At 43.0% G+C, this 26867-nt stretch overlaps 1 protein-coding gene across 2 annotated transcripts in view; it reads right to left on the reverse strand.

Annotated features, from left to right (window-relative positions):
• Positions 1 to 2739: 2739 nt before the first annotated feature.
• ndrg3a (ndrg family member 3a) overlaps positions 2740 to 26867 on the reverse strand; it is a 58566-nt gene continuing 34438 nt past the window's right edge. Inside the window, exons 4-17 of one of the 2 annotated variants that reach the window (XM_079511024.1) lie at positions 14070 to 14175; positions 13852 to 13972; positions 11924 to 11986; positions 11729 to 11789; positions 10000 to 10086; positions 9480 to 9536; positions 8644 to 8747; positions 6874 to 6939; positions 6734 to 6785; positions 6328 to 6375; positions 6212 to 6247; positions 6062 to 6113; positions 4725 to 4763; positions 2740 to 4075 (exon numbers count right to left, since the gene is read on the reverse strand). In XM_079511024.1, coding sequence (XP_079367150.1) covers positions 3903 to 4075; positions 4725 to 4763; positions 6062 to 6113; positions 6212 to 6247; positions 6328 to 6375; positions 6734 to 6785; positions 6874 to 6939; positions 8644 to 8747; positions 9480 to 9536; positions 10000 to 10086; positions 11729 to 11789; positions 11924 to 11986; positions 13852 to 13972; positions 14070 to 14175 — 1065 coding nt within the window. In that variant the 3' untranslated portion in view covers positions 2740 to 3902. The remainder of the gene's footprint in view (positions 4076 to 4724; positions 4764 to 6061; positions 6114 to 6211; positions 6248 to 6327; positions 6376 to 6733; positions 6786 to 6873; positions 6940 to 8643; positions 8748 to 9479; positions 9537 to 9999; positions 10087 to 11728; positions 11790 to 11923; positions 11987 to 13851; positions 13973 to 14069; positions 14176 to 26867) is intronic. The other variant, XM_079511025.1, reaches the window with a different exon arrangement.

The following is a 26867-nucleotide window of genomic DNA, read 5'->3' on the forward strand; positions in this document are numbered from 1 at the left end:
TAAGACAGTTGGCTATGTTCGTTGCATTCAATCACTGACATCAGTTAAGCTATGCCGTTGCTGTGTGCAGGGCTTTTGAGTGTGCAATGCAATATATAAGTATGATGTCATGTCACACTATGGTTAACCACATAACTGCAAACATACGTACAGTAAATCAACAGGAACTGACGTGTGCTAGCATACACATATGATTTGTGATGTCCTACTAACGTAACTTAACTAGTGGTAAATCTAACTTTACTGGTGGTTAGTAAGTACCACCAGTAATTAGGAGTGGGAGTGGGCGTACAAGGTTTCTTCGACTATATGCATGCACCTTGGTACCACAGCACCTCAAAGGCCCTTTAAGGCTCCAGACTTCCCAAAACAACCTGGTCAGGCTACTACTTGGCCTCACTCCCCGAACCCACCTCACCCCTGCCCACTTTGACAGGCTGGAATGGCTTAGGGTTGACAACATAGTACAGCATCTTGCAATGGGTCTGGTCCACAAGATTAGATACACCACCAAGATACCCATGTACCTGCCTAAATACTTCCTTAATGTCAACGAAGTCCACACCCACAACACCAGAGGGAGTTCAACAAACCATGTGCAACCCAGATTCGGCACAAACAAGGGACTAAATTAATTTCGCTCCTATGCCACCAAAATGTGGAACGCCCTACCAACAGTCATTAAGACATGCAAAAGGGCACCTACGGACGGCTGCAATTCGAAACTGGCCCCCGTAAAATCTGAATCCCCCACCCATCCCTTTTCCCCTCACTGTACATGTTTTTTTCCCCTTTTTACCTCCTCTATGATGATTTCCTGTTTTTGGCTATATACAAGTGTATATTCAATTCATACGTCTCTAAATGTTTGATGAATTGAAAATGGTGGGCCCTAATATAAACAAGTGGTTTATGGTGTCGTCCACTCACAGTTAACAGTTTTTGTATGGAGTTGTACTTTACTGTATTTCTGCTGTTAATAAATACTTCAATCAAACTACAAATACCTCAAAATGGTACTTGGGTACAGTACTTAAGTAAATGTACTTAGTTACTTTACACCACTGCTTTTCTGGTTGGGTGTATATGGGCTTGCCACTCAGAAAAAAGGGATACAAAAATAATTGGCTACTCTAAATAAAATAAAGGACTATCAAATAAAATCTGGAAAAGTCCCAAAACTAAAATTACCAGGGGCCCACTGTACCCTCATGTCATGTTTTAAGTTTAGTCAATTTGTGAACGCTGGGATAACTACAAGGTTCCATAATCCCAAAAATGAGAGATCTATATGATTAATTTCCTGCTTCGGGTAGTCCACTACTGCAGGGGTTCTCAACGTTTTTGGCCGGGGACCCCCGAAAATGCTTTGGCAACGTCTCGGGACCCCCGCCCCGCACCCTCCCGACCCTCAATATAAATTGACTGCTACAATAACCTTAAACCATTTTGGGCGGGAACCCCTTTTGGTGTTTTAAGCATTGTTATAATTTAGCTATTTAAAAATAGCAGATCTACAAGCTCGTGGCGCGCTACGAGCTTGTAGGTCTGCTATTTTTGAAAAATCGTGAAAAAAAAATTAAAAGAAAAAATATATATATATATTTTTTGAAAATAATTTGGGGACCCCCTAAAATAATTTGGCGACCCCCCCGAGGGGTTGCGACCCACGGGTTGAGAACCCCTGCACTACTGTATGTAATCAAATAATTTGATAAAAAACGTCAATCTCCCATATAGCCCATTGATGATGGTAGTATGCTGCATTCACAGAAAGGGATATTGTAGGCCTACCTACGGTAATTTTAACAAGACAAAATTGATTTTATCTTTACTATAACCAGATTTGTCAAGTCACTATAAGAACATTAACTGCCAGTAAACAAGAGTGTTTCAGCTATTTCTGGAGATTGACACGTCAACCACCTAAATGAGTGGGTAAACCATGTGGCAATCAGCAGAAACCTGGAGATGGAACACTTCTTACTGACAATCAGATTCAACACCCAGGAGATTCTGATCACCGTTCAAATGGAAAAGGAATCTCAGAACCTTTTATCAGAGATGCAGAAGGGCTGGCCATTCTGGTTTATTTATTTATATTAAACTAGCTATAGATGGCAAGAATCAGATGTGAACCCATGAGAAATGACATTTTATCTTAACTGCAGTCTACAATTCTAGTTTCTTTTTTTGATTAAGCTAGCTAAATATAGATGGCCCCAACTGTGAAAAGAACATTTAAAAGATTGAGATACAAAGAAGAAACCACAACTGCGGTTGGAAACTGACCACAGTCATTTCAGCTTCCCCCTTGCAGAAGTAGCACAGTGCACCGATTTTGTGCAACCTTAATTACTTGATTTTATAATGAATGTTGGAGTGAGAGCATTCTGAGGCCTCATTCACACGTACCAAACACCAATCAAGCAAATGTTTGGTAATTTTTTTTTGGGCCACAATGCTTTTCCAATGGGAGTCACATGGTTTGATCAAACATTTGTTTGATGAGGGGGGAGGGGCAGAACACCACCAGCAATCAAACACAAATGTTTGATCAAACCATGTGACTCCCATTGGAAAAGCATTGTGGTGGCCCAAAAAAACGACCAAACATTTGCTTGATTGGTGTTTGGTTGGTGTTTGGTACGTGTGAATGAGGCCCGATTGACATTAATCCCCTGGAGGGGAAATTGATTTTGCAAACACAGAAATACAGGTTGTAGATTGATTACACACTCCTTTTTCATCTTCTAGCTTTATTCAGTAGTAGTATAAATGACTTTAACAGTGAGAAGCACCACTGGGCCTCTCAGTGAAGGGACTGAACATGTTATTTTCACATCTGAATCCACTGGAGGTTAAATGTAGGATTATAGGTCAACTGAACAAAAACATCAATTGAAAACAGAAAACAAAATCAGTTTAAAAAAAGAAATCCAAAACAAGTTAATGTAGTGAGAACTGACTGAAGCTACATATTAACCACTCCATATTATCACTGTCCTCTTGTATTTACACGTGTAAAAAGCAGCTTTCTTCAAGGTTTATTTTTAAAATCAGGTCTTGTTCTACTTCAGCTAGTATGTAGTATAGTCAACAATTAATAAGATCACTCTCCCTGACCAATTGCAGACAGAAAAGATAAAAAAAACAAAGATACTGTGGAACCCTATTTCTGCAGGAATCACTCCACCAGTGTGTGTGTGCGTGCGTGCGTGCGAGCGAGTGCGTGCGTGCGTGCGTGATGAATCAGCAAGATAACGCAGCAAGAAATGTTTCAGCATAAAAACAACTACACTACAGTAAGTCACAATTGATGGAGGTTGTGTGTTAGAGTCGAATGCATGAATGACCGGCTAAAAGTGATTAAATAAAATTTCTATATTTTATTCAGACAACAGAACACCGTATATGAGACACTCTTCTGGCTGGAATGAACAGTCAGTCAATGTAAAGACACATGGCAGAAAAATAAATACAAGGAACACTATTAATGGAGCAAAAATGGAGACAATATAACTAAACTGATGCCTCCAAATGTGACTGCACAAGACATGCTTACACAGAGTGAAAATAGTGGAGAATGAAAGTTGTTCGTACCTTCACACCATTTAAATATTTAACACATCTTTTTGTTTAAATATAATTCTTCTTTATATCCCCATTCGGAATGTCTATCAGACAGTGTATTATTCAAAAGAATATTCAATAATATGCATTTTATTATATTTATTATATCTTCAGGTCTATCACACAAGTCGTTACAGATCCTCCTGGCATTGAAGAGCTTAGGAGCAGGTTAGGAGAGTGAGAAGAGAGACAGATAGGAGACGTATAAGTTACTGAAGGAAGGTGGAGAACAGGAAAGGGTGGTAGCAAGAGGCTGGAGGGGTGTGATTTTAGCAGGACACCTCCATGGTCTGGGGTATAGCCTGACTGTCCAGACCCCCAGTGCCGCCGGCCTCCAGCAGGCTGTTAAGGTTGCTGCGGCTGCGACTGCTGTCCATGGAAGTGATGCTGGAGGACGAGGCGGTACGAGAGCGAGCCAGACGAGTCATTCCTACTGACGCCACTGGGGCACAGACACACGGACACACAGACACACGGACACACAGACACACACAATTAGCGTTCCAGTCATCCAGCACAGAGGCTCATTGCAGTGCAGGGGAGTGCAATGATATGACTCAGCTGGTTTAGAATCACATTCCCAGTAACATGACTGAAAAAAAAAAAAAAATGATAAAAAATAAAAATAATAACGATACCGTCAATATTCACCATGCAGACAATTCTGAGCAATTGTCATTTTCAAAATGAAAACAAATTACATGTGCAAAACAAAATATATTGCACGTGTGAACGAACGATACAATTCAGTCTTGACTGAGGCAACACAACACTAGAATACAGCATTGGCAATTCCACTCAACTGAAAGGAAGCAGCACCAGCACCTCATGCAACAAAATAGGACAGAATAGAACTGAATCCATGCTAGGGGACGTAAATTAAATGCCTACAGGGAGATGAATGTGAGTCAAAGTATGCGCAAGATTTATTCGTGGACAGTTTAGAAACAATATCCACCACAATCCAATGCTAAACTCTCTTCTCTGGACCTATGCATACATTGACATTCATCTTTTGTAGGGCAGAGGTGGGCTAAAGTAGAAGTTGGCATTGGGTCAGAGCCTGGCAGCTGAGCTCAAGAACTTGGTACCTGATTCGTTGCTCAGGTGACTGAGGAGAACGTAGGGAACTGTAAGTGTTAGTTAAAGAAAGGAAGAAAAGAGGGAGAAAGGAAGAAATGTTGAAAAGGTAGCTTTTTGTGTTGCCATTTACCACTTTGGTTTGTGCCTGATCCAAACAGAAGGTTAATGGGGTAGTGTGCTCGTCACAGTGCCTTATTAGAACAAGAAGGTCTAAACTGCAGTCAATGCACTGGAACACTGTGGCCAGCAGTATGTTCAAATGCACTGTAACACTGTGGCCAGCAGTATGTTCAAATGGCTTTTTGTTACACAATAGATAAGGGATCAAAGTATGCATCGACTCATCTCTGATACTTGTGTAACTTGCCTTTTTTATTTCACACTGTTGACAATATTTCACACTGTTGGCAATGTGTTAACGGAGGAAGCTTTCAGAAACACGCTGAGGTGTTCCATTTATTTTTCACCACTTTGTCTGCGTGAAAAAGACTCTTAATTTGTACTAATCCTGCAATGCCATTTCCTCAACAGGGGAGGCAGGGTGGGGTCAGGGGGCTTGTTGGCCTTTATAGCAACACTGATCCATGGGATACTACATTATTTACCACCCAAGGCTGCCCTCCCACTGTGAAGGGTTGGGGGTGGGTGGGAGGGTACACAGGCATCACGTCCTAGTGTATAAAGCCAGCGCAAAAGCAAATCTACATATTCATGAATTGATCCATCCATGGACCAGCCTCTGGCTTGTGCATTGAAAATGTATTATTAAAAATAATAATAATGTTTTTGTGGGAAGGTAAAACCCGGAGGTATGCACCGTTTCTGGAGGACATCATTAAACAAATAGAAAATAGGAAAGAAAAACACAGGCAGAAAAAAGTGAGCGTTTTTCACTCCCACTCAGAACTGAACAGGAAGTATATTGCTGTTCAGCACACATCTGTGATGCCACCTTCATTTCAGACATGCTAGAAGCACCTCACCTACTGAGGATTGCGGGTGCGACACGCTGCAAAGGGCAGAAAGGAAATGGTGTTAACACCCACAGAGGCGCAAAGGCTGCCTCTCCGTGTCCGGGGTGACAAAAGCTGGGTCTTTTCAAGCATTGTTGGCCACGATCCACAGCCCAAATTTGAACACCACACGAAAACAACTAATTCTTCATTGCACTCACGTCAACAGGAAATTCACCTAAGGACAGGCTCTGACCACAAACATGGCTGTGAACTTGTAAACATTATTTGACAGTACAGAACAGGATGATACTAAACCTGAATAACATACAACACAGGACATAAATTACGACAAAACTGCACTGAAAGAAATGAAAGATTTGTGGACTTACTGTATCCCATGCCCTGAACAAAGTACTTGAAGGCCTCAGCCAGTTTGCCAGGCTGTGAAAGACAACAACATAGAAGCCCCGATTTAGAATTAATTCAGAAACATAATCCTAATTTATGTTGGTCTTTTTCTTTAAAAAAAGAAAACCCACCTGCACAACCTGGGGCATGCCTCCACAGTCAGCCATCTTAGAAAGACAGAACAATTTGTTAGACTTTGTAAGTGCTTCATATCCAGAAAATTGAAGGTTGCATCAATAATGTTTACCTTTAGCAATGTGGTTTTGGTCGGATTTAATCTGGAATTGCACTCCACCTGAAACAAGGCCATACATCTGAATTACAAGAAGCGAAAACAGAAATACAGAAACACGCTAGGCAAGCAGTTATTTTCTCTATTATTTAAAAAGATTTCACCTATAATGATAATGCTCAAAACAGGAATGTAAGGGTGTGGTTAATACCAAGCTTAACCATTTGTGTGCACAAGACGTCCACAGACGTTCTGGGAAATCCCGCTATGTAGTGCCCTTTTTTTTTTTATAAAAAAAAAATATGTAAAAAAAAAAGAACGTAAAAAGTTGGCACCCTGGGTTACCATTTTGAAAGTGTTGTGTGGGCACACTATGTGTTAAGCTTTAAAAGTTTTGGGGAGTTTATGCCATTCAACTCACCACAGCCTCCACCGCAGGTGATGTGTCCCCAACCACAAGCAGGGAAGGGCATCTGGGTAAGAAGAGAACAGGGACAGAAATTACTATAGACTCACAAGTGAAACGGATTAATTATTGCCATCAGACATACCAAAACCTACGTTAGTGTGTTGACGGTATCCTCATTCAGACCTACAATTGGCCTCTCAATTTCCAGGTCATGACGGCTAGTAAACAGAAGACACGTCGTTAGTTTACAATTTACAATTAAGGCATTTAGCAGACATTCTTAATCCAGAGTGATTTACAGTAAGCAAGAACACAAGGTAACACACACATACACCTGTTCAGAATAGAGTAGACCTTGATTTCAACTTTTAGCGTTTTATTTATTTTAAATTCTTCTTACTTCTTTACATTTTTCTAATTATTATTTTGCCCTCTTCCCCAGCCCCCACACATGTAAAGCGTCTTTGAGTACTTATAAAAGCGCTATATAAATCCCAGTTATTTGTATTATTATTATTAGTTAGATTATTATTATTATTATTGGTTAGATTATTATTATGCATCAAATGCATAGATTATTATTATTATGCATCAAATGCATAGATTATTATTATTATAGATTATTATTAGATTAGATTATTATTATTAATAATCAAATGCATAGAAATAGTCATCTAGGATAATAAGTAGACTAAGAACCTAACATCCGTCTAACAGTAGAATATCTGTACAATGAAACTATTAAGTATACACTATAGAATGCTATGTCTACTTAATATGCTATTTTAGCCTTGCATACGCCTGCTACTGTAGGTCGTCGAGGCAAAGGCCAGTGCTACAGCAAGTGCTACGGGTTAAGGTGGAGTCTGAAAAGATGAGTTTTCAGGCTGCGGCAGAAGATTGGGAGTGAGTCTGCAGTTCTGATTGCAATGGGGAGTTCATTCCATAGTTTGGGAGCCAGAAGGGAGAAGAGTAGTGGAAGGGGGGGTTGGATCTAACTTTGAAGGTATGGGGGTGGCATACCTTTGGTTGCTTTGTAGGCCAACATCAGTGTTTTGTACTGTGTGCGGCAGTAACCGGGAGCCAATGGAGGAGCAGAGAAGGGGCAGACATGTGAGAATTTTGGTTGTGTGCTGCGGCAGCTTGGCCGAGATGGACTCAGCACATTGAATGGCTACTATGTGCTGTAAGGTGATCCATGTGTCTTTTGGGCTCCACTGGCCAAAGTCCTGATGTATTGTGCAAAATTTTAGTATGTCCTAGAGTAGGGATTTTTATTTTTGGTGCAATGTTTTTGTCAGCACTTAATGTGCCGACAATGCAGGAATTTCTAAGTCGATTAATAAAATACTATTTTTCCAAGGGTCAAGAACACACCAAAAATGGTAAAATACTGATCTGCTATTCAAAAGGATGAACAAAAATCACACCTGTGTGAAGTGAGGGGCGCTCTTATCATCGTACATCATCATGACGTAAAATTCTCCATTCATTGTCAAAGGGAATTTAATGTTTGTGTAAGATGAAAATCTACACCAATAGCTGAATATAGGGGGGCTAGCACCCCTCAAATCACACATTCTGTGCTCAGCCAGTCAAATCATCACAAATGTCATTCCAGCCAATCACTTTTGCCATCTTTTCTGCCCTCACTTTCTATCCTCAATATGTTCTTTGCTCAGCCAATCAAATCATTGCTATGGGGTGATCAGTTAATCAAATCATTGTGTTTGTGTTCACTATAAACTGGGCATTAAAAAAATCTATCATCATCACCTCATTCCGGCCAATCACAATTTGCGTCCTCACTTTTGTCTTCAATGTTTCTGTTTACACAAGCCCTCAAAGATGGACATAGGAGGGGCTAGCGCCCCTCAAAAATAATAAAAAAGAAAATGTTATATGTTACTGTATTTATTTACTATTGGTAGGAGCCACAGAATAGGGCCATATTGTCCTGGTTGATGTCCTGGGAGATGTGCAGACGGTAGGTCTGGACCAGTTCCTGGTTGTCCGTCAGCTCCTCCTGAGTAGTGTAGAGTAGAATACAACTTAATTTGTGTGAAAATAGCTTGCCATTAAACCTTTATAGGTGGAATACAGACATATTTAAAAATCCAATGAGACTAGTAAAATAAAATAAACAAAATAAAAGTAGCATTTGAGTAAACAAGAAAGATTTTGATGGCATCTCACTGACAACTATTAACCACATAATGAGTCATCCTACAATCTATGCTAATCTCCATCCCCCAGTGGACAGAAATAACAGGGTCTCTATATTTCTAAGATAACTAGAAATGCACTCTGTCGAGGTGCCAACTTGCACGTTGCACACAAGTAGGCCATACATGGCCTACTTGTGCGCAAGCAGAGTGCGCAAGTACTGCTGACCTCTACGAACAGCCCCTCTATAAAATATATACCGTATACCTACCTTTAAGCATACCTTAGTTACGTCACCGTCAACAGCCAATAAGGGACCACCATTCTTACCGACATACATAAGTTACCTTTTACCCACCCAACATTGAAACATATCTTAATTACGTCACCATCAACAGCCAATTATAACCACGCATACCATGCATACCACTTTTGATCCAGCCGACCACAGTACTTGCGCACTCTGCTTGCGCAAGTAAAGAGTAAAGACAAGAAAAATATATGCAGGAATATCAAGATGTTACAGTCACCATGACTGTAACAATTCACATAAGGGGAAGACACTGGCAGGAGTATTGTTGTAAAAACTCACAGTGCTGAAGTGGTGAGCCATCACAATGTCCACCAGGTTACTAGTCCATCCCGTCAGCTGTCCATATGCAAAGACAAAATCACACCCGTGTGAAGTGAGGGGCGCTCTTATCATCATCATACATCATCTCATGAACAACTGAATTTATGTGTTTGGTTAGCCGATTTGCTCGTCTACATATGACGTAAATTTCCCCTTCATTGTCAATGGCATTTAATGTTTGTGTTGCCACAAATTTACATCATATTTGAGGCACATATGACCTAATTTCTCCTTTCAATGTCAAATATGAGACGTGTGGGGACTAAAGCTGTATATAGGAAAAAAGAATGCAATTAAAGGAGCTGGCATTGTGAATTTGTTAAGCATGGGGGAGTATAAAGATGCACGAGTATGGTAGACTAGACATCCAGCATACATTACGTCACTCAATGAAACTCATCTGTAAATTTAACTTCAACAAGAGTATGAATGGAAAGACTAGGATCCGTATGCGTCCGAAAATTAACATTGTACTAACCTTGGAGGCGGCCCAGTCAATCCAACCCTCTGCACAGGGGTCTACATCGATCAGGACAAGGCCTTCTACCATGTCGGGATGGTTCAGCTGTGAAGAAAAGAAAAAGGTCAGTTGTGGTTTTAAACCATTTAGACCCGAGGACGATTCTACAAATGTCTTCTATAATCCTGACAGTTTTCTGGAAAACCCTATGTTTCTATGTTAGTTGTTCTCAAACATTTTCATGTCAAGGACCCCCAAAAATATATGTAATTGGCCGCCGACCCCCCATCTGAAAATATGTTGTTCCAGGGACAAATATTTGAGTTAAAATGCTCACTCTGAAAGAATATATATTCAAAGATTTGTGCCACATTTTCATGATTTTTCAAAAATAGATTTTTTTTCAATAGCTAAAGTATAATATAATGCTTAAAACCCCAAAAGAGGTTCCCGCACAGAATGGGTTAAATGAGGTTACTCTGCAACAATTGGTAGTTCACATGTCTTTACTAATCCAGTATTCAATGGACTGGGATGATAAGATAGCTTGTACCTTCTTGTCTTTACTCTTTATACTAGATTTATACTTTGTTTTGTTTTTTTTAAGATATCTTTGTGGCTTTATTGATAGGTAAAAGTATACCGACAGGAAATGGGGAGAGAGATGGGGGAGAGGACACACGGCAAAGGCCGTCGGGATCGGGAGTCGAACCCGCAGCACGCCGTCCATTGGGTTAATAGCAGCCTACAGGCTGGACACACCAAACTACGATGGCTTTCTTCATTAAATTCTGAAGAAGACCGGACCCTTCAAGGACCATGTCAGCTCAGCCATACTGACTACTAAACCCACCTACAAGATAGACCATAGCCCCAATCCTCTCTTTTTTGCTGTTCATTTTTCAGTGCTCTTCCTTGACCCTGCTTTCTCGCTTTCTCTTCTTTCTGCGCTATTGTACAGACATCACGCCTACTAGCTATTCTGCATGGAGTACAGTAACATTAAAATTCTCTGCTTCAAATAAATGAAACCGAGAATGAAATTGAGAATCATCTGGGGGTAGTTCTGAAATGTTAAAGGCTAGGTATCAGCTCCATGTGGGCTAAAGTTCCAGGGGTAGGCAACCTTAGGCACGGGTGCCAACATTGGCACAGGGGAGGGTGGTCACTGGCACACTGGCATAAGTGTGTGAGAGAGATTTTATTTTAATATTAAGAAGTATTCAAAAAAAATCTGTGAAATAAAGTCCCCTCACATCTATATATAAATTACACCCTGCACATAATTCTACATTCACTCAAACTCTGGGCTCTGAGTCTGTGTGAAAGAAAATATGCCACATAAAAAGGTTATGTACCGCCTATGGACAATCAAAATCAGATGGAAATATTACATTTTTTATGTGGTGGCATAATTAAACTTTGTTGATACAGCACACTGATTATCAAGAAAATGAAAACATGGCACTTCATGACAAAAAGGTTGCCGACCCCTGGGCTAAACGACCCAAAAGCCTAGAGAAGCTGTGGTTATGGACCCATTTCACAGCCCATGCATGTAACTGATGGGTAAGCACAGCTGAAGGTAATGACACCTGCATGGAATGGACCCAGAAATTAATGTCATTATTTTCAGCTGTATTTGTGAAAAGGTTTTAGTATAACGGAGACGGAGAAGATGGACAGCAGGGCATATGGAGGTGGAGAGGTTGGGGGAATCAGTGGTAGTGGGTAGATGTGGACATACCCCAAACCGGGAGAGGATGTAAGCTCCTGCTCCAACACCGATGGCAATCACAGTCTTCACCCTGCGGGGAGCACAACAAAGCCAGTTATTACAGGGACGGAAATGAACAGTCAGTGTGTAATATATGCAGATTGCCACTGATTGATCATTGATCGATTTGACAGCGGGGTGGGGGTGCAACATGCATGCACTCACTTGAGCTGAGTCAGCACGGAGGGCAGCATCTCCGCCAGTTCCTCCATGGTTGGGTACTGGTATCTGGAGATGGACAGAGAGAGAGACACAGTGAGAGAGACAGAGACAGAGAGAGAGACTCAACCCATGCCAGCTTTGAGTTTGCTTACAATGAAAACCAGCTTTGAGTTTGCTTACAATGACAACCAGCTTCGAGTTTGCTTACAATGAAATCCAGCTTCGAGTTAGCTTACAATGAAAATCAGTTTGGGAGCTTAGGACCACTTCGCCCATTGTCAACCTGTCTTTATATATTTGGTCCTCACTAATACTCATAATATTAATGGTACAATTTGTCTCTATTCAGTCTGTCTCGGAGGAAGGCTGTGGACAGTTTGTCTCTATTCAGTCTGTCTCGGAGGAGGGCTGTGGACAGTTTGTCTCTATTCAGTCTGTCTCGGAGGAGGGCTGTGGACAGTTTGTCTCTATTCAGTCTGTCTCGGAGGAGGGCTGTGGACAGTTTGTCTCTATTCAGTCTGTCTCGGAGGAGGGCTGTGGACAGTTTGTCTCTATTCAGTCTGTCTCGGAGGAGGGCTGTGGACAGTTTGTCTCTATTCAGTCTGTCTCGGAGGAGGGCTGTGGACAGTTTGTCTCTATTCAGTCTGTCTCGGAGGAGGGCTGTGGACAGTTTGTCTCTATTCAGTCTGTCTCGGAGGAGGGCTGTGGACAGTTTGTCTCTATTCAGTCTGTCTCGGAGGAGGGCTGTGGACAGTTTGTCTCTATTCAGTCTGTCTCGGAGGAGGGCTGTGGACAGTTTGTCTCTATTCAGTCTGTCTCGGAGGAGGGCTGTGGACAGTTTGTCTCTATTCAGTCTGTCTCAGAGGAGGGCTGGGGACAGTTTGTCTCTATTCAGTCTGTCTCAGAGGAGGGCTGGGGACAGTTTGTCTCTATTCAGTCTGTCTCGGAGGAAGGCTGTGGACAGTTGAGAAACTTGCCTACCAGTTACAGGCAGGTTTGGTCATTTTAAACAAGATTTCAAATGTTGAATTAAAGATTTCATGAATGAGCGAACAATGACAATTATAGCATTCTAATTTCCCAAGAAGAGAAAGCCTGCAGTTTCTATTAGCTTGGATTCCTTCCTTGGTCTGCAGTGACATACAGTTAACACCGTGAATGTCTGGATGTAGTTGGAACCAGTAAATCAGCGCGCCCAGCGATTTGCAGCTTCAGAGCCCATTTCAAGGTGGCACGGCACCATCTTGGAAGGTGCTAGATGTAGCCATAGGTGTAGCCATAGATATAAGAAAGGCTAGATGGCTCACCCGCGCTGCTGGCCAATTGAGAGCGACGTCGCTATGTGGCGGCCATCTTACTTCGGGGCAGCATAACATTGTGTCTATGGGGCATGTACTTTTAAAATAACCATAACTTGATTTTCAAACGGTTTGGTTTGTTATAAACGTCAGAGACATCCGCATACTTAACCGCTTTTATAGGTTAAGCAGATACGCATCCTGAATCATAGCCATGTTGATAACGTTTGTAATAAACCAACCCGTTTGTAAATCCGTCAAGATTTGAGTGAGTTAGTATTTGTTTGAGCTGCCATAGACCATACTGCACTGTAGCCCCGAGGCAAGATGGCCGCCAGGTGAACTACGTTGGAGAATCCGCCTTGAGCCATCTAGCCTTTATATAGGTCTATGGATGTAGCCAAAAGACCCTTTGGAGGATCGGCAACCAACATAGGTATGATTACTTCAAACGCGACTAGCAACGGACCGCGATGGGCCGTCAAAAACACAATCTTTGGTTAGAATTGGAAGCATTGATTTAAATCAAGAGTTATTCACGTTTTTCGATCACATCCATTAAAATGGAGGGGGACCACTTTGGAGGATGTCAGTGACAGACACACACAAAGAGTAAAACATTGGGAGACCAACCCAGCGGGGAAGGGTGGAGCGCCCTCTTGTTGTCCAGGTGCGTCAATATGGACTACAGCAAAATGTTGGGTGATCTCCTGCATGTCCTCATAGTTGAACAAGGTGTTGAAGCAAGACTTGTCTGGACATGGAAAGAAAGGGAAACAGTCACAACCATAATCTATCAAGAGTAGGACCCCCAACAAGAGTAGTATTGTGGATAGTGTGTGCTGACTCACGGTTGAGGCCGATGTCATGGTACGTGAGGATGATAGGTACGTTTCCCTTGGGCACGCCCCTCATGGTCACATGGAGGACGCCATGTGGTGTCTCAATGTCATGTTCCTGTATCCAATCAGAGAGAGAGCGCACAATTCAGGACATCACCTTTTTATAATTGAGCCAATTTGATTCACAAATATATTCGCGTTCTGTGTGGATGTGCTTGTACCACAAACCGTTTGATAACAAATATTTTCAGGCGAAGGACCATAAGAGCATAGAAATGTAGACTTAAATTAAAGGGGGTGTAAGTGATATTTTCTCGTCAAAATAAGTGGTAAATACTAAATAGCTCTACAATCTAATCATTGCTTAGAATGCTCAGTAACAATGGTGGTAAACTCCTCTCCAGCTCTTTAGTAAACAGTGACAGTGATGAAACAAATGGTAAGTTCACACGAGCAGATGCAAAGATAAACAGCATATTGCTTTTCATCCGTGTTGTTCAACATGGTCGTTGACGTCATCAAGTGTGAGGATGTGTGTCGGAGGAAGCCGGGTTCCACAAGCGTCACTGAAGCACCAATAATGACAGTAAAGCACACCCTCGAGTGTAAAATTGGTTTGCTCTTCGCTACGTCATTGTAACTACAGTTGTATCTTTGGCAGCAGCTACAAACGTTGGATGGAGCCAGCAACATGAAGCTACGAAGGTAGCTTCATGTTGCTGGCTTCCATTGAATGGTAGATTGTATCTTTGCATCTGCCTGTCTGAACGCAGCAAAAAGGATGGATGAGCAGGCAAAATATGAATTGGGATTTAGGATACTAAACATTTGAAACTGATAAATGGGTTCTTTCTCCGGGTTTGGATGAAATTGGTGGGCATTCGATTTTTTATTAAAGATTTGTCGAGAAAAGGAAACCCCTGAAACTGAACAAACACTATAGCAATCAGAATATAGAGCTATAAAATAAAAACCTTAGTTTTAACAATTTGAAAATAAATCACTTATAGCACCTTTAAAACTATGGCCTTTTCTATGTGGTCAGAATCTTATCCTTGTATCTTATGTTAGAACAACATTCATCACATGGAAGAAAGTATCCAATGGTCCGGATTCCGGAGGACAATCCATTTGCCAAACAACCTGTGGGGGTGCGTTCATATTAGGACTCAATATGCAGTGTGTGCATGCCTTGGCTCCCAGCACAAAGCCCCAATATGCTGGGACAGACAAATGCCTGAATGGGCTGTCTGGGAGTCCTTTTAATTTCAGGTTTCGGAAAACTCAAAGCCCTAAGCCTAAGTATGACTGCACAGAAAAACCCTGAGTCATCGCCTCTTGAATGCAGCTGCAGGGGGCTGCCATTAACATTCAGGGAGCCGTTGCTGCAGTTGCTTCAGTTCAGTCCCATCCATCTCTTGTAATAGGCATTTCTATGAAGCTGTCAATTACCAGCACAGTGCAGTATAACACAGGGAAAGCTTAACTGGAGCACACAGGCCTGTATTTCTGGTGCATAGAGTAAGAGTTTCCATGTTGGTACATCTTCATTAGTCAAGAGCAGCCCACATTGTAGGGCTTCTACAAAAGCAAGCAATGGAATGGTTGGAAAAAAAGTGTGTATCAATTTGCATTAAATATGACAATCTTGGTCCTACGACTACGGTCGGTCGTGTCTTGGTTCAGGTAAAATGGAGGATGAGTCATGACACAGCAAAAATACAGTGGTACAACTCTGCATTAGTATTCAGACGACATGGAAGAGGAAGTGACGCAATATACGGCAACTGACAGTCATTCTTTGGCATGTGTCCAAACTTTCCTCGTGCTCAGCTCTCTGCTGTACCTCTACAGATTCACAGCATTTTTTTACGTCACACTTGCACGCACACATGCGCGTGCAGCTTCCAAGGTCAGTGTGACTTGGCGCTACACACAAGGTGTGTGTGAGGAGATGGAAAGAGAGAGAGAGAGACAGAGAGATAGATAGATAAGTGGCAGCAGTGGCTCAGACGGTAGAGTGGCCGCCCTGAGCACCAGAAGGTTCCGGTTTGATAGGCTCCTCCTGGCTCTGTGTTGAGGTGTCCTTGAGCAAGACACTAAACGCATGCTCACAATTAGCAGGTTGGTACCCTGCATGGTTGCCTCTTATGTTGATGTGTGAATGTAATACACAAGGTGAAGGGTTTCTGATGAAAGGCGGCAAGTAAATATAAATGTAAACACACACACACACACTGCATGCACACACACAGTCACATACCCATAATGCATGTGTGTGAGTGGGTGTTGGGTGTGGTCCAGAGCATGACTGGCCTCAAGGCACACTAGTCATCAATAATACAGTGCACAAGCAGTGTGTAGAGAACAGACACTCAGAGACAGAATGGTACTGCATTGTGACCGTCTGTCTGTGCACTCCATTCCCCATTTTAGACATTAGACTGATGGATACATGTCACAAGCTCTCTGGAGGTATTGAAGGTTAATTCTCAAGGACGACTGTTGCAGTATATTCTCTGTGACCACAGTAGAATGAGACTGTAATTACTCACAGTAAACACAAACAAGAGAAAAAAATGGCCACAAAAAAACAACAACAAAGGTACCTCTTCAATTTCAACTATTATCATGTAATTATCTAACACGGTTACAGATGCTAGGTTTCCAGGGTCTTTTCATACACCTCAAAAATGAAATGCCAGTGGAAAAGAAATTCGTCCCCGTTTGACTGCAGTTTTGGAATTTGGGGAAGGACAGTGTCAAGGACAAACCATGTGAGAGGAGAAGATTTGTTCTAAGAAGAAAAAGGGCACACAGACACACTCCAACTCACAAAACAATAACGAATGATATATATGAAAGTGGAAAAGAGGGAGAGAACACCGCAATAGCTCTAACCCCTCATTTTCACTGATAACGCAGACGGCCATGCTGGCCGACAGCTGGGGGGGCTGAAGCGGGGAGGGAGACCTCACTGGAATACTGAGCAGGAGTTTGTTTCTCTGAGGAGAAAGAGAGACGTTTATTTTTTCCTCCGCCATTTGCCTGGGGCTGATGGAACTAGCCTCTGCAGTGTAACCACCCACCAGAGACTCTAGGTTGCATAGATAGAACCACACAGTCCCATAATGAAGGAGAACGGGGTAGTAAAGCTGGATGACAGTGTGATGAGAGAGTGTGGGGTGATATACTCAACAGGCAGAGGGGCAGGGGCAGGGGGATGGGGTAAGGAGAGATTGAGAAAAGGAGAGCAGTATGTCATGCTTCATCTCCTCCTGCAAATCCTGCTCCTGTCTACTCCAACCACCCCCCCTTGCCATCTCAACCCCCAACCATTCCGTTTACCCTGCCTTGATGCTGACATCAATCACCCCCACGAAAGAGCACCATTACAGGGCAGAAACGTTGGGTTGCAACCCATGCATGTACACACAACACACACACACACACACAACACATACACACACACATCCCTCCACAAGCATTGATGGGTGGGTGCCTACACAAAATGTGTGTCTGTCACTAAAGGAATAGGTAAAAACAAATTCAAGGTCTCTAAAGGAGAACTAATGGGGATCCGGGGGTTGTGCTCTGTTGTTACTATGAGGGGAGTGGGAGGGCATGTCTCCTGATGGACTATTGCAGTACATCATAAAACATACTGAGGGACAAGGCCATGTCATCATCAGCGATATCTAAAGGCAACACTATGGCACAATGTACCACCTCATAGCTTTAATTAACACAAAACACATCCAGCCACAAAGGCACCCCCCACACACACACACACACACACACACAAATGTACATGTAAAAGAAAAACACGTGCATGCGTGCACACAGTCTGCACACATTTACACTAATGGATAGTCGTAAACAGGCATTTAACACCCTCACAAATGACCACACAGCACTGACCGACACAGATGGGCACGTACACACACTGGTTGTAGCATTTACAGATTCAAAGACACTCACACAGATATGCATCTTTCATATCATCATGTTACAATGCACCACTGAACACTGGGTATGCTTTCGCTGCACAAGGGTACTGTACGCATCCTGACTTACAAAATACACACATTTTTCGATATGCACGCGTGCAAACATGCATGACATCACGACAAAATCTTGCAGGAAAACAGTTCAACCCAATAGCACCAACTGCCCAGAACAAAACAGCTCAGGCTCTGAGCTGTTTGTCTGAGACAGTGATGGGCGTGCCAGGAAGACCCTGCACTCCACAGCTGGCTTCTGTCAACCTGGAGCCTGGATAACGTGCCACAGAAACACCCCCTTGTTGAGCCAACCCTCCGCTCCCTTCCCCCGGCGAGGTGTGTCAGACAGGACAAGACTCACTTCACTCACCACTCCATTCCCAGAGCATGCAATCTGGTCCAGATCCAGAATAGCAGACATGTTTTCCCACGCAGGAGAGGAGTGTGTTATGCTACGAGTGCGTGCGCCAGAGGAGCTTTGAAGATCTACAAGGAGGGAGGGCAGGAGTGGGGATGCAGTGAGAGAGGCAGAGCAAAAGAGGTGTGAGTGAGAGAGAGACAGAGAGGAGGGAGGGAGGTAGAGGGAACAGGGACCGACTGCACCCCTTGACGGCAGTGGGCTGAAGCTGTGCAGTAGCGGGAGGGCGAGCGCAGGAGAGGCGGCAAGAGAGAGATGCAGCAAAGGGAGAGAGGAAGAATGGGCGAATAACCTGAATGAAAGGAAGGAGTAGGGAAGGACAAGACAGAGAGGTGGGGGAGAGAGAGAAAGAGAGACAGAGAGAGAGAATGAAAAAGATAGGCAGAGGCGGGGGAGAGTGAGACTGCAGTTTGCACTTGGTAAGCACACCGCGTCCGTGGATCCAGCCAGGGCTGCTAATTGGATTAGAGATGGTCATGTGGATGGAGGCTGGGCGGGGCTAAAGGGAGAACGAACAGGGCTGGGGGAAGGATGGATGGATGGAGGAGGACGAGTGTTGGGTGGAGGCAGGCAGCCCAGGAAACAGCGACGTGACGCTAACGTGATGCCATAGGAAGGGAGATGAGACAGGAACATAGCATGGTAGACGAGGAGAGAGGAGGGGAGGAGAGAGGAAACGAGACGCATTCACTGCTGACCCCTGGGTTGCTGCAAATTGCAACTGATTTACCACTAATCGTTTTCCGTTCACACAAACTCATCTTTTTGTTTCAGATTAATTTGAATGATCTTCACACAAACCAAGTTAACAGTACAAATGGTCTCACTTCATACACCATATTACAGGAAAAGCCTCAAATCCAGTGATCCAGATTCCCAATTAAATGCACATTTCATAACTTGACAATAGCCATCCTTACAGACTACAGTATGCTTTGTTGTGAATCTCGGTTCAAAGTCCAGTTCTAGCGCTGTATAGACATTCTCTCTCACCATGTTCAAAACCCATTTTCAGTAATGGGATTTCACAACCTTGAGGTTAACTTATTTATGTTGCTGAACAGAAAATATAACAATAATATAACAAACCTCCTATGAAAAGAAAAACAAGCAGTATACTGCATCAGCAGTTGTTCCTTTCCACCCCAGTACAAAAACTGGTCAAATTTAAGAATGGGGTGTGAGAGGACATATTTTCTCAGAATCCTTTCCTCTAATCCACATATTTTGTTCTCTAATGCCCTTCTGTAATTTTCAAAGAGCAAACATTAACTGCTAGCCTGCTAGGGTGAAGCAGTGTGTGAGGCCTGTCCTTTGTTTAACCTCTTGAATCCCAGCATGCCTATTCAGGGGGTAACTCACAACACACCTGGTTGCGAGCTTTTAGATCGGCTATTTCTGCGAAGAGATTTGGTGTAGACAGAAAAACAATTGGTCCAAGTACAATTGTAACTAGTCCATTTTACTAAGACTCAAGGGTTTAAGTAGTTAAAGCTGCCTAGGCTGCTGTGTGACCAACGATAATCCTGTAGCCAGAGCAGAATGGGTGAGTTGGTGGAATCAAGGGACATTCCACTCATTCAGCAAACATGATTGTGACTAGTATAGCAATAATAATAATAATACATTTTTATTTGTATAGCACCTTTCATGACATGAAATGCAGCTCAAAGTGCTTTACACAAAAAAAAGAAAAGAAAGGCAGGGCATAAACAATACAGTGAGGACATGAACAACAATTCTTTTTTTTTAAAGACAAATAAATCAATTAAAAGCAAGGGTGTAGAAGTGGGTCTTGAGCTGTGCTTTAAAAATGTCTACAGAGGCTGCCTGTCGAAGGTACAGTGGGAGTTTGTTCCACGCCGTCGGCCCGTAGAAGCAAAAAGCTGCTTCCCCGTATTTTTTAGTTGCCATTTTTTTAGGCAAAGCGAGCAGGCCAGCAGTGGAAGACCTTAGGGGGCGGTTTGGGACATATTTCGGCAGGCAGTCATGTAGGTAGGAAGGTGCGAGACCATTGAGAGCTTTATAAACAAGTAAAAGAATTTTAAAATCAATCCTAAAAACAACCGGAAGCCAGTGCAATGAAGCAAAGACTGGAGTAGTAATCGGTCAGTTGTTTTCTTAGGCAATCCAGAAAAAAGTGCATTGCAGTAATCAAGCCGAGAAAAAACAAAGAAGTGGATTAGCGTTTTTGCATCGTCCAGTGACAAATAGGCTCTGATTCGTGCAATATTTCTAAGATGAAAAAAAAGGTGGTGCACCTACATATTAGGTTCATTGTTATACACAATTATATTTAAATCTATTAAGCCAGATAAGAACAATCAATTAACTACATTTCAAACATGCATTAATGAGAAAAGAAGATGACCTGAAACTATACTCAACACTCAAAAGCTACTCTGTTGGAGTTCTCTCTCAACCCTTTTTGTAACTAGCTCCTCGCCACTCGCCCTACACATTTCCACTTGGTTTGAGCATAGATATATAAGAAATAGAGACGGCACTGGATGGGAGGGGAATCCTGGCGCCGTCTCTATTATTGGGGGGCACTAGCCCCTCCTATATACAGGTTTAATGTTTGTTTTTAGTTCAATGTTTGTTTTAAAAACACCATTGACAACAAAGAGAATGTAATGTTTGTTTTGTCTCAATGTTTGTTTTAAATCATGTTGTAAGATGATACGAGCGCCCCTCATTTCACACGGGTGTGATTTTTTATATATCTATGCTCAAACTGAGTGGAAGTGTGTAGGGCGAGTGGTGAGGAGCTAGTTTCAAAAAGGGCCTTAGTCTCCAGCACCACCCTAAGGAATGAGTGTCCTTTAACTGCCACTGTACACTTAACTATTATGTGGTTAAAGGCCACGATATGTTGCTTTTTCCACCTCGTCAAAGGTTCCATACCATCATAGCGCTGGTCATAACGTATGTGTTGAAGAAAAGCTCTTTAGGCGCACGATTTTCCATGGTCTGCTCATGACTGAAGATTCTGTGTATCCTCCACTTTTTCACACGCTACCATTATTTGATTGATTGAAGTATTTATTAACATTTTGCAGAATTACAGTACATTTCAAGCACAACTCAATACAAAAACTGTTCAAAATCTCTCATACCAAACTCCAAAGACTCTAAAAATGGGGCCCAATGGGCACCTAGGCTGCGGGTTCGACTCCCAAGCCCGACGGCCTTTGCCGCGTGTCTCCCCCCCATCTCTCTCCCTGTTCCCTATCAATAAAGGCATTAAAAGCCCCCCCCCCCCCCCCCCCCCCCCCCCCAAAAAAAAAGAGTTGGATTGGGGGTACGTCCCTGCGACATACTAGCGTCATGTCATGAAGCTGCCTCGCGCTACAGAAACAGGAGATAGACTATGGGCCTCATGGCTCAGCAGTCGGCAAGGCTTACTTTTACCATTATCTCTAGGTGCTTGGACCATATATAGCGGCATGACGGAGCGACAGACGGGTTTTGCAGGTTTTCATAGTAATTAATTTGGCACAAATACAAGTGAAACCATTATAATGTTATCATTGGCCAAGGTTAAAATCTGGGCTGCAATGTGCAGTGGACATTTATTTCCCCCTTGCAATCCAATTAATGATAAGTTACTGCTATTATATGTCACACTGATCAAAGGTTGCCCCGTTTTCAGGAATAACATTTTGTGGAACAACATCATCATAATTGTCTGACTTTGGTTCCCTGAGCCAAAGAGACATGCTTTCACCGTGCTGCCAAGTAGGACAGCATAACAAATAACAGGACAGCATACAACGTGAAAAGGGAAGGGCGGTACTGTTGAACTGGCTCTTAAATACAGCCAGGTTCAATCATGCAGGCCAGGTACCTACAGTAGTATGAGGGTCTCAACATGAGTGGTTGACCTTAGGTCAGCAGTAGGCTCCACTCAACCCCTCACCAGCATACCGTAAATAGATTTTCTATTAGCACTAGCACACTAGAACAGCATTCAGATATATACACAAACCTTTATTTTGGACTAATATGAAGAGCCATCCAAAGTCACAATCCTATACCTACATAATGCTCAAGCACAGTCGCACACCTACACTGACATGCAAACAGAATATTACAAGACCCCTGTAACAAAAAACAAGCTTATAGTGCCCTCTCCTGGCCTTGATGATACAGTGCTGCTAATTTAAGAGGCAGCAGCTGCTCTGGCCTGCACCCTGTTGTTCTAATGTGGAAGCGCAAGGATATTTTCTGTCTGTGCTATGATGATGGTACAAGGACATGTGGATAAGGGACTCTGATGTCCATTATAGTCCGGCAGCAGACAGGCTTCTTTTGTTTAAAGTGGGAAATTTGGTATATAGTATTTTTTATTGGCCTAAAATATTGTCTATATACATACATCATGAATACACTTGCTGACCGGCTGACGGTATTGAGCAATTTGTTTTATATGTGATCCTACCATTAATATCCTATATAAAAGGCAAGATTTTCAAATTTTCATTATGCTTTAATCTTTATATAGCATGTGTCTGTGCCATGTCAAACTAGGGACTTTTCATGATTCTGAATCCATTCCAAGCATTAGTTTTGCACAAAAAACACCCCTTGGGCTAAAAACGGCCATAACCACTTGCCCAAATGTGCCCAAGCCCAAAACGAATGCTTGGAATGGATTCAGAATCATGAAAACCCCCTAGTTTGACATGTCACAATTGTCACATGCTAAAGCATAATGACATTTTGACATTTTTGCCTTATATAGGATGCTAATGGTAGGATCACATGAACCCCTATAAAACAAATTGCTCAATACCGACAGCCGGTTAGCAAGTGTTCATGAATGTATGTATATAGACAACATTTTAGGCAAATAAAACAATTTCCCACCCCAGAAGCCCGGCTGCCGGACTATTACAACCTTCATCATATTTCAATGATGATCAATGGTTACATAGGGTGGATTATGAGGCAATGTGTTAACAGCCCATAGACAGTTTCAAGAAAAATCATCAAAAGAACAAACAAAAACACCCAAAAGGAATAATTGCGCTCCATTTAATCCTCTTGCGCTCCACAGTAATCTACAGTCATCAACCCTGAGCAGTTCTACTTTTAACCCATTTTGGGCGGAAACCCCTTTTGGTGTTAGCATTAAGTTATGCTTTAGCTATTGAAAAATAGCAGATCTACAAGCTCGAGCTTGTAGCTCTGCTATTTTTGAAAAATCGAAGAACGACTGACATAGAAACATATAGCTTTTTCAGAAAACTGTCAGGATTTAGAAGAACGTTTTAGAATCTGATCTCAGGTCAGAATGGGTTAAAAGCAGTTCTATTTTTAAAAGCGCACGTCGGCCCTTTCCTTTTCTATAATGTTACTCCACCTTGAGTGTGCACTCTAAATAGTACATACACTAACACAGTCTTGTGTGGATGGATGCTTCTAACTCACTCCCCCTCCCCCCCCCCAACCAACGTTGGAAGGACACCTTAGGGGATGCTGAGACTGCACCATTGTACCACAGCCTATTCGCCTTTTCCACTGCTTCACGATTCAGGTACAGGGGAATGACTGACATGACAGCTGCAGTGCTAGTGGAATTCCTCTAGTGGGAGCTCTAGTAGTTCTGGAACAACCACAGAAATGGGGAACAGAGCATGGATACTTTAACAAGCGGCTGCAGCAGCAGCACTGGAATATGAAGCCCTGTGCACTGTCCTTTTTGCAGTGTATGTACACGCGAGACCTCGTGTCGTCCACATGTGACGTCAGCATGTACTGTGATACTGTAGAGAAAAGCAGGGCAAGGCAAAGCTCTGTGCCAAAGTATTGTGCTCATTGGTTGTGCTTTGCGAAAAAGGGATTACATTCTAATTATTTTCAACGGAAGTCCGCCGGGACGGAATCCCACCATAGCATAGAATTAGCAGCTTTATGTTCAACTGCGTGACTTAATACTTCAGACACTTGGGACTGGCTGTTAAATAAGTGTTTGCGTGCCGTGTGTTTGCCATGCACATGTATTTGATGTCTGTGCATAACACACACACACACACACACACACACACACACACACACACACACACACACACACACACACACACACACACACACACACACACACACACACACACACACACACACACACACACACACACACACACACACACACACACACACACACACACACACACACACACACACACACACACACACACACACACACACACACACACACACACACACACACACGTTCTGCACTGGGCGCTCTTCCTTTCCTCTCATACCTGCAGTAGCTATTTTTAGCCCAAATGGGATGCTGGGAGTCGGCGTGACTGCAGAAAGTAAGGGGGTGGGTGTGGATGGGGTTTAACCCCTCTGAGGCAAGTGACTGATGAAAAGCATCCTTTGGCTACATCTTAGAATCAATGTACTCATAAATGGAAGCTCATTATCACTTAAATTACTGTCCTTCCCATTGTTGAGTCCTTCCCGGTAAAGATTTTGGCATGCTTCCTGTGCCGAGAATGCCTGACATCCATTGCCAAAAATAATCTCTCCATATCTCACTACGGAAAAGAGTGAAGGTTGTAAATGGTACACAGAATTGGCTAAATCATTCAGATGATTATACACTTCCTGAAAATAATATCACACCACATATGGCCGTCAGTACATCACACCTCATGACATGCTCCATATATGGCCGTCTCCATATATGAAGATCACGACACAGACCTCATCAAACCCTGGATAGCCATACATGGAGAAGACTGGATCATCACCTAGATCTGCATTTATGGACAACTCTACATCTGACCACAAAACCTTAGATCTCCATATATGGAGCTGACCTGTTCTGACATTCCATTTCCATATGTTGATCCTACCCCACCCGTCCTTCCTCTTCGATGTCTCCCTTTTGACTGATACCTGTCCATTCAAACTCTAGACAGGCCCGCCCCAAAGTTGTTGGTGCAGCCGTGCCCGGCAGCCGGCAAAAACTAGAGTTCTCAACAGGCCCGAAAATTAAGGCCAGGCCCTACCTGGGCCCTCATCAAACCCTGTACACTCAAGACACTGCCCCGCTGCCACCCTTAGATCTCCATATATGGAGCTGACCTGTTCTGATTGACAGTCCACATGTTGATCTGATCTCATCAAACCCTGTAGACTCAAGACACGCTCCATATGGCCAGACCTCATCAAACTCTGTACACTCATATATTGCCAGTGCAGAATTCATTCCATATGTAGATCTGACCCCCCATTCCAAAGCGCCAGTGCTCGTCCAGCAGTCTGCCGCCAGGGCAAGGTCGCTTCTCGCCCTCAGGCCGTGTTACTGGTTTCAATAAACAGGATTAGGATTCTACAGACAAACTAGTGATACGGAATTGTAATTATCTTGATGCACTTGAACATTATGGCGTGTTCAATTTACGTCTGCCGAAACATTGGTCATTTAAATAAGTATTTAAAAGTATTTGCATTGTGACTACGAGTTGTGCGACCTCTCCTCCTTCATGTTCCAATTTAAGAGGATAACACCTTGCCAAGCCATAACAACTAATACTCGATTCTTAAGCGTTTCCCAGTTTATGTAGCAAATCCTGCTTCTTGAATTACAGCCACAGAGCCAGCGGACCAGTGCAAGCTGTTGATCAGCAGCACTGCTTAATGAGCCATGACTGCGATCTGACTGAGCTTTGCCTTTGCGGCCACGCAGGCCACCGAGAATACGGAGTAAACAAAACACTACCTGATGGCTGTTAGCGCAGTCAGGCCTCCACTTCAGAAAACACAGTGCAGGGCACAGTCTACTACCTGATGGCTGTTAGCGCAGTCAGGCCTCCACTTCAGAAAACACAGTGCAGGGCACAGTCTACTACCTGATGGTTGTTAGCACAGTCAGGCCTCCACTTCAGCAAACAGTTGGTTGCAGTGGTAAATCCTCCGCGGTACATCTGGCTTTGTCAAGTGTCTACACAAACACAATTGGCCCGTGTTTTGGGGAGGGAAGCCGGGTCGGGGGAGGGTGATATATGTGGAATGGCTCAGAGCAGAGAGTTTGGGCGTCCTAATGTACAAATTCGGCTAAGAAGAATGATGATTCAGAAATGCTCGCAGCCTCGCACAAGCATTTTAAGATCAAATATGCATAAGCATGTTTCGTGAGTCGTGACTGAGGCCCAATGTCTCCAAGTCTAAACCGTAGCACTCAGTTTGGCATCATACTCATGTCACGCACAAAACGCAAGATCAACTGAATGTGTGGGCACTAATATTCTGGTTTGTGAAGAATCTAGTCATTAGTCACTGTAAGCAATGACCTTAGATAATAAGATATTCTTAGAGAGAAAAAACAATACCAGGGATACAACACTCGAAACACTCCTGTTG

The sequence above is a fragment of the Electrona antarctica genome (genome assembly GCF_951216825.1).
Source record: "Electrona antarctica genome assembly, chromosome: 9".
Classification (NCBI taxonomy): domain Eukaryota; kingdom Metazoa; phylum Chordata; class Actinopteri; order Myctophiformes; family Myctophidae; genus Electrona; species Electrona antarctica.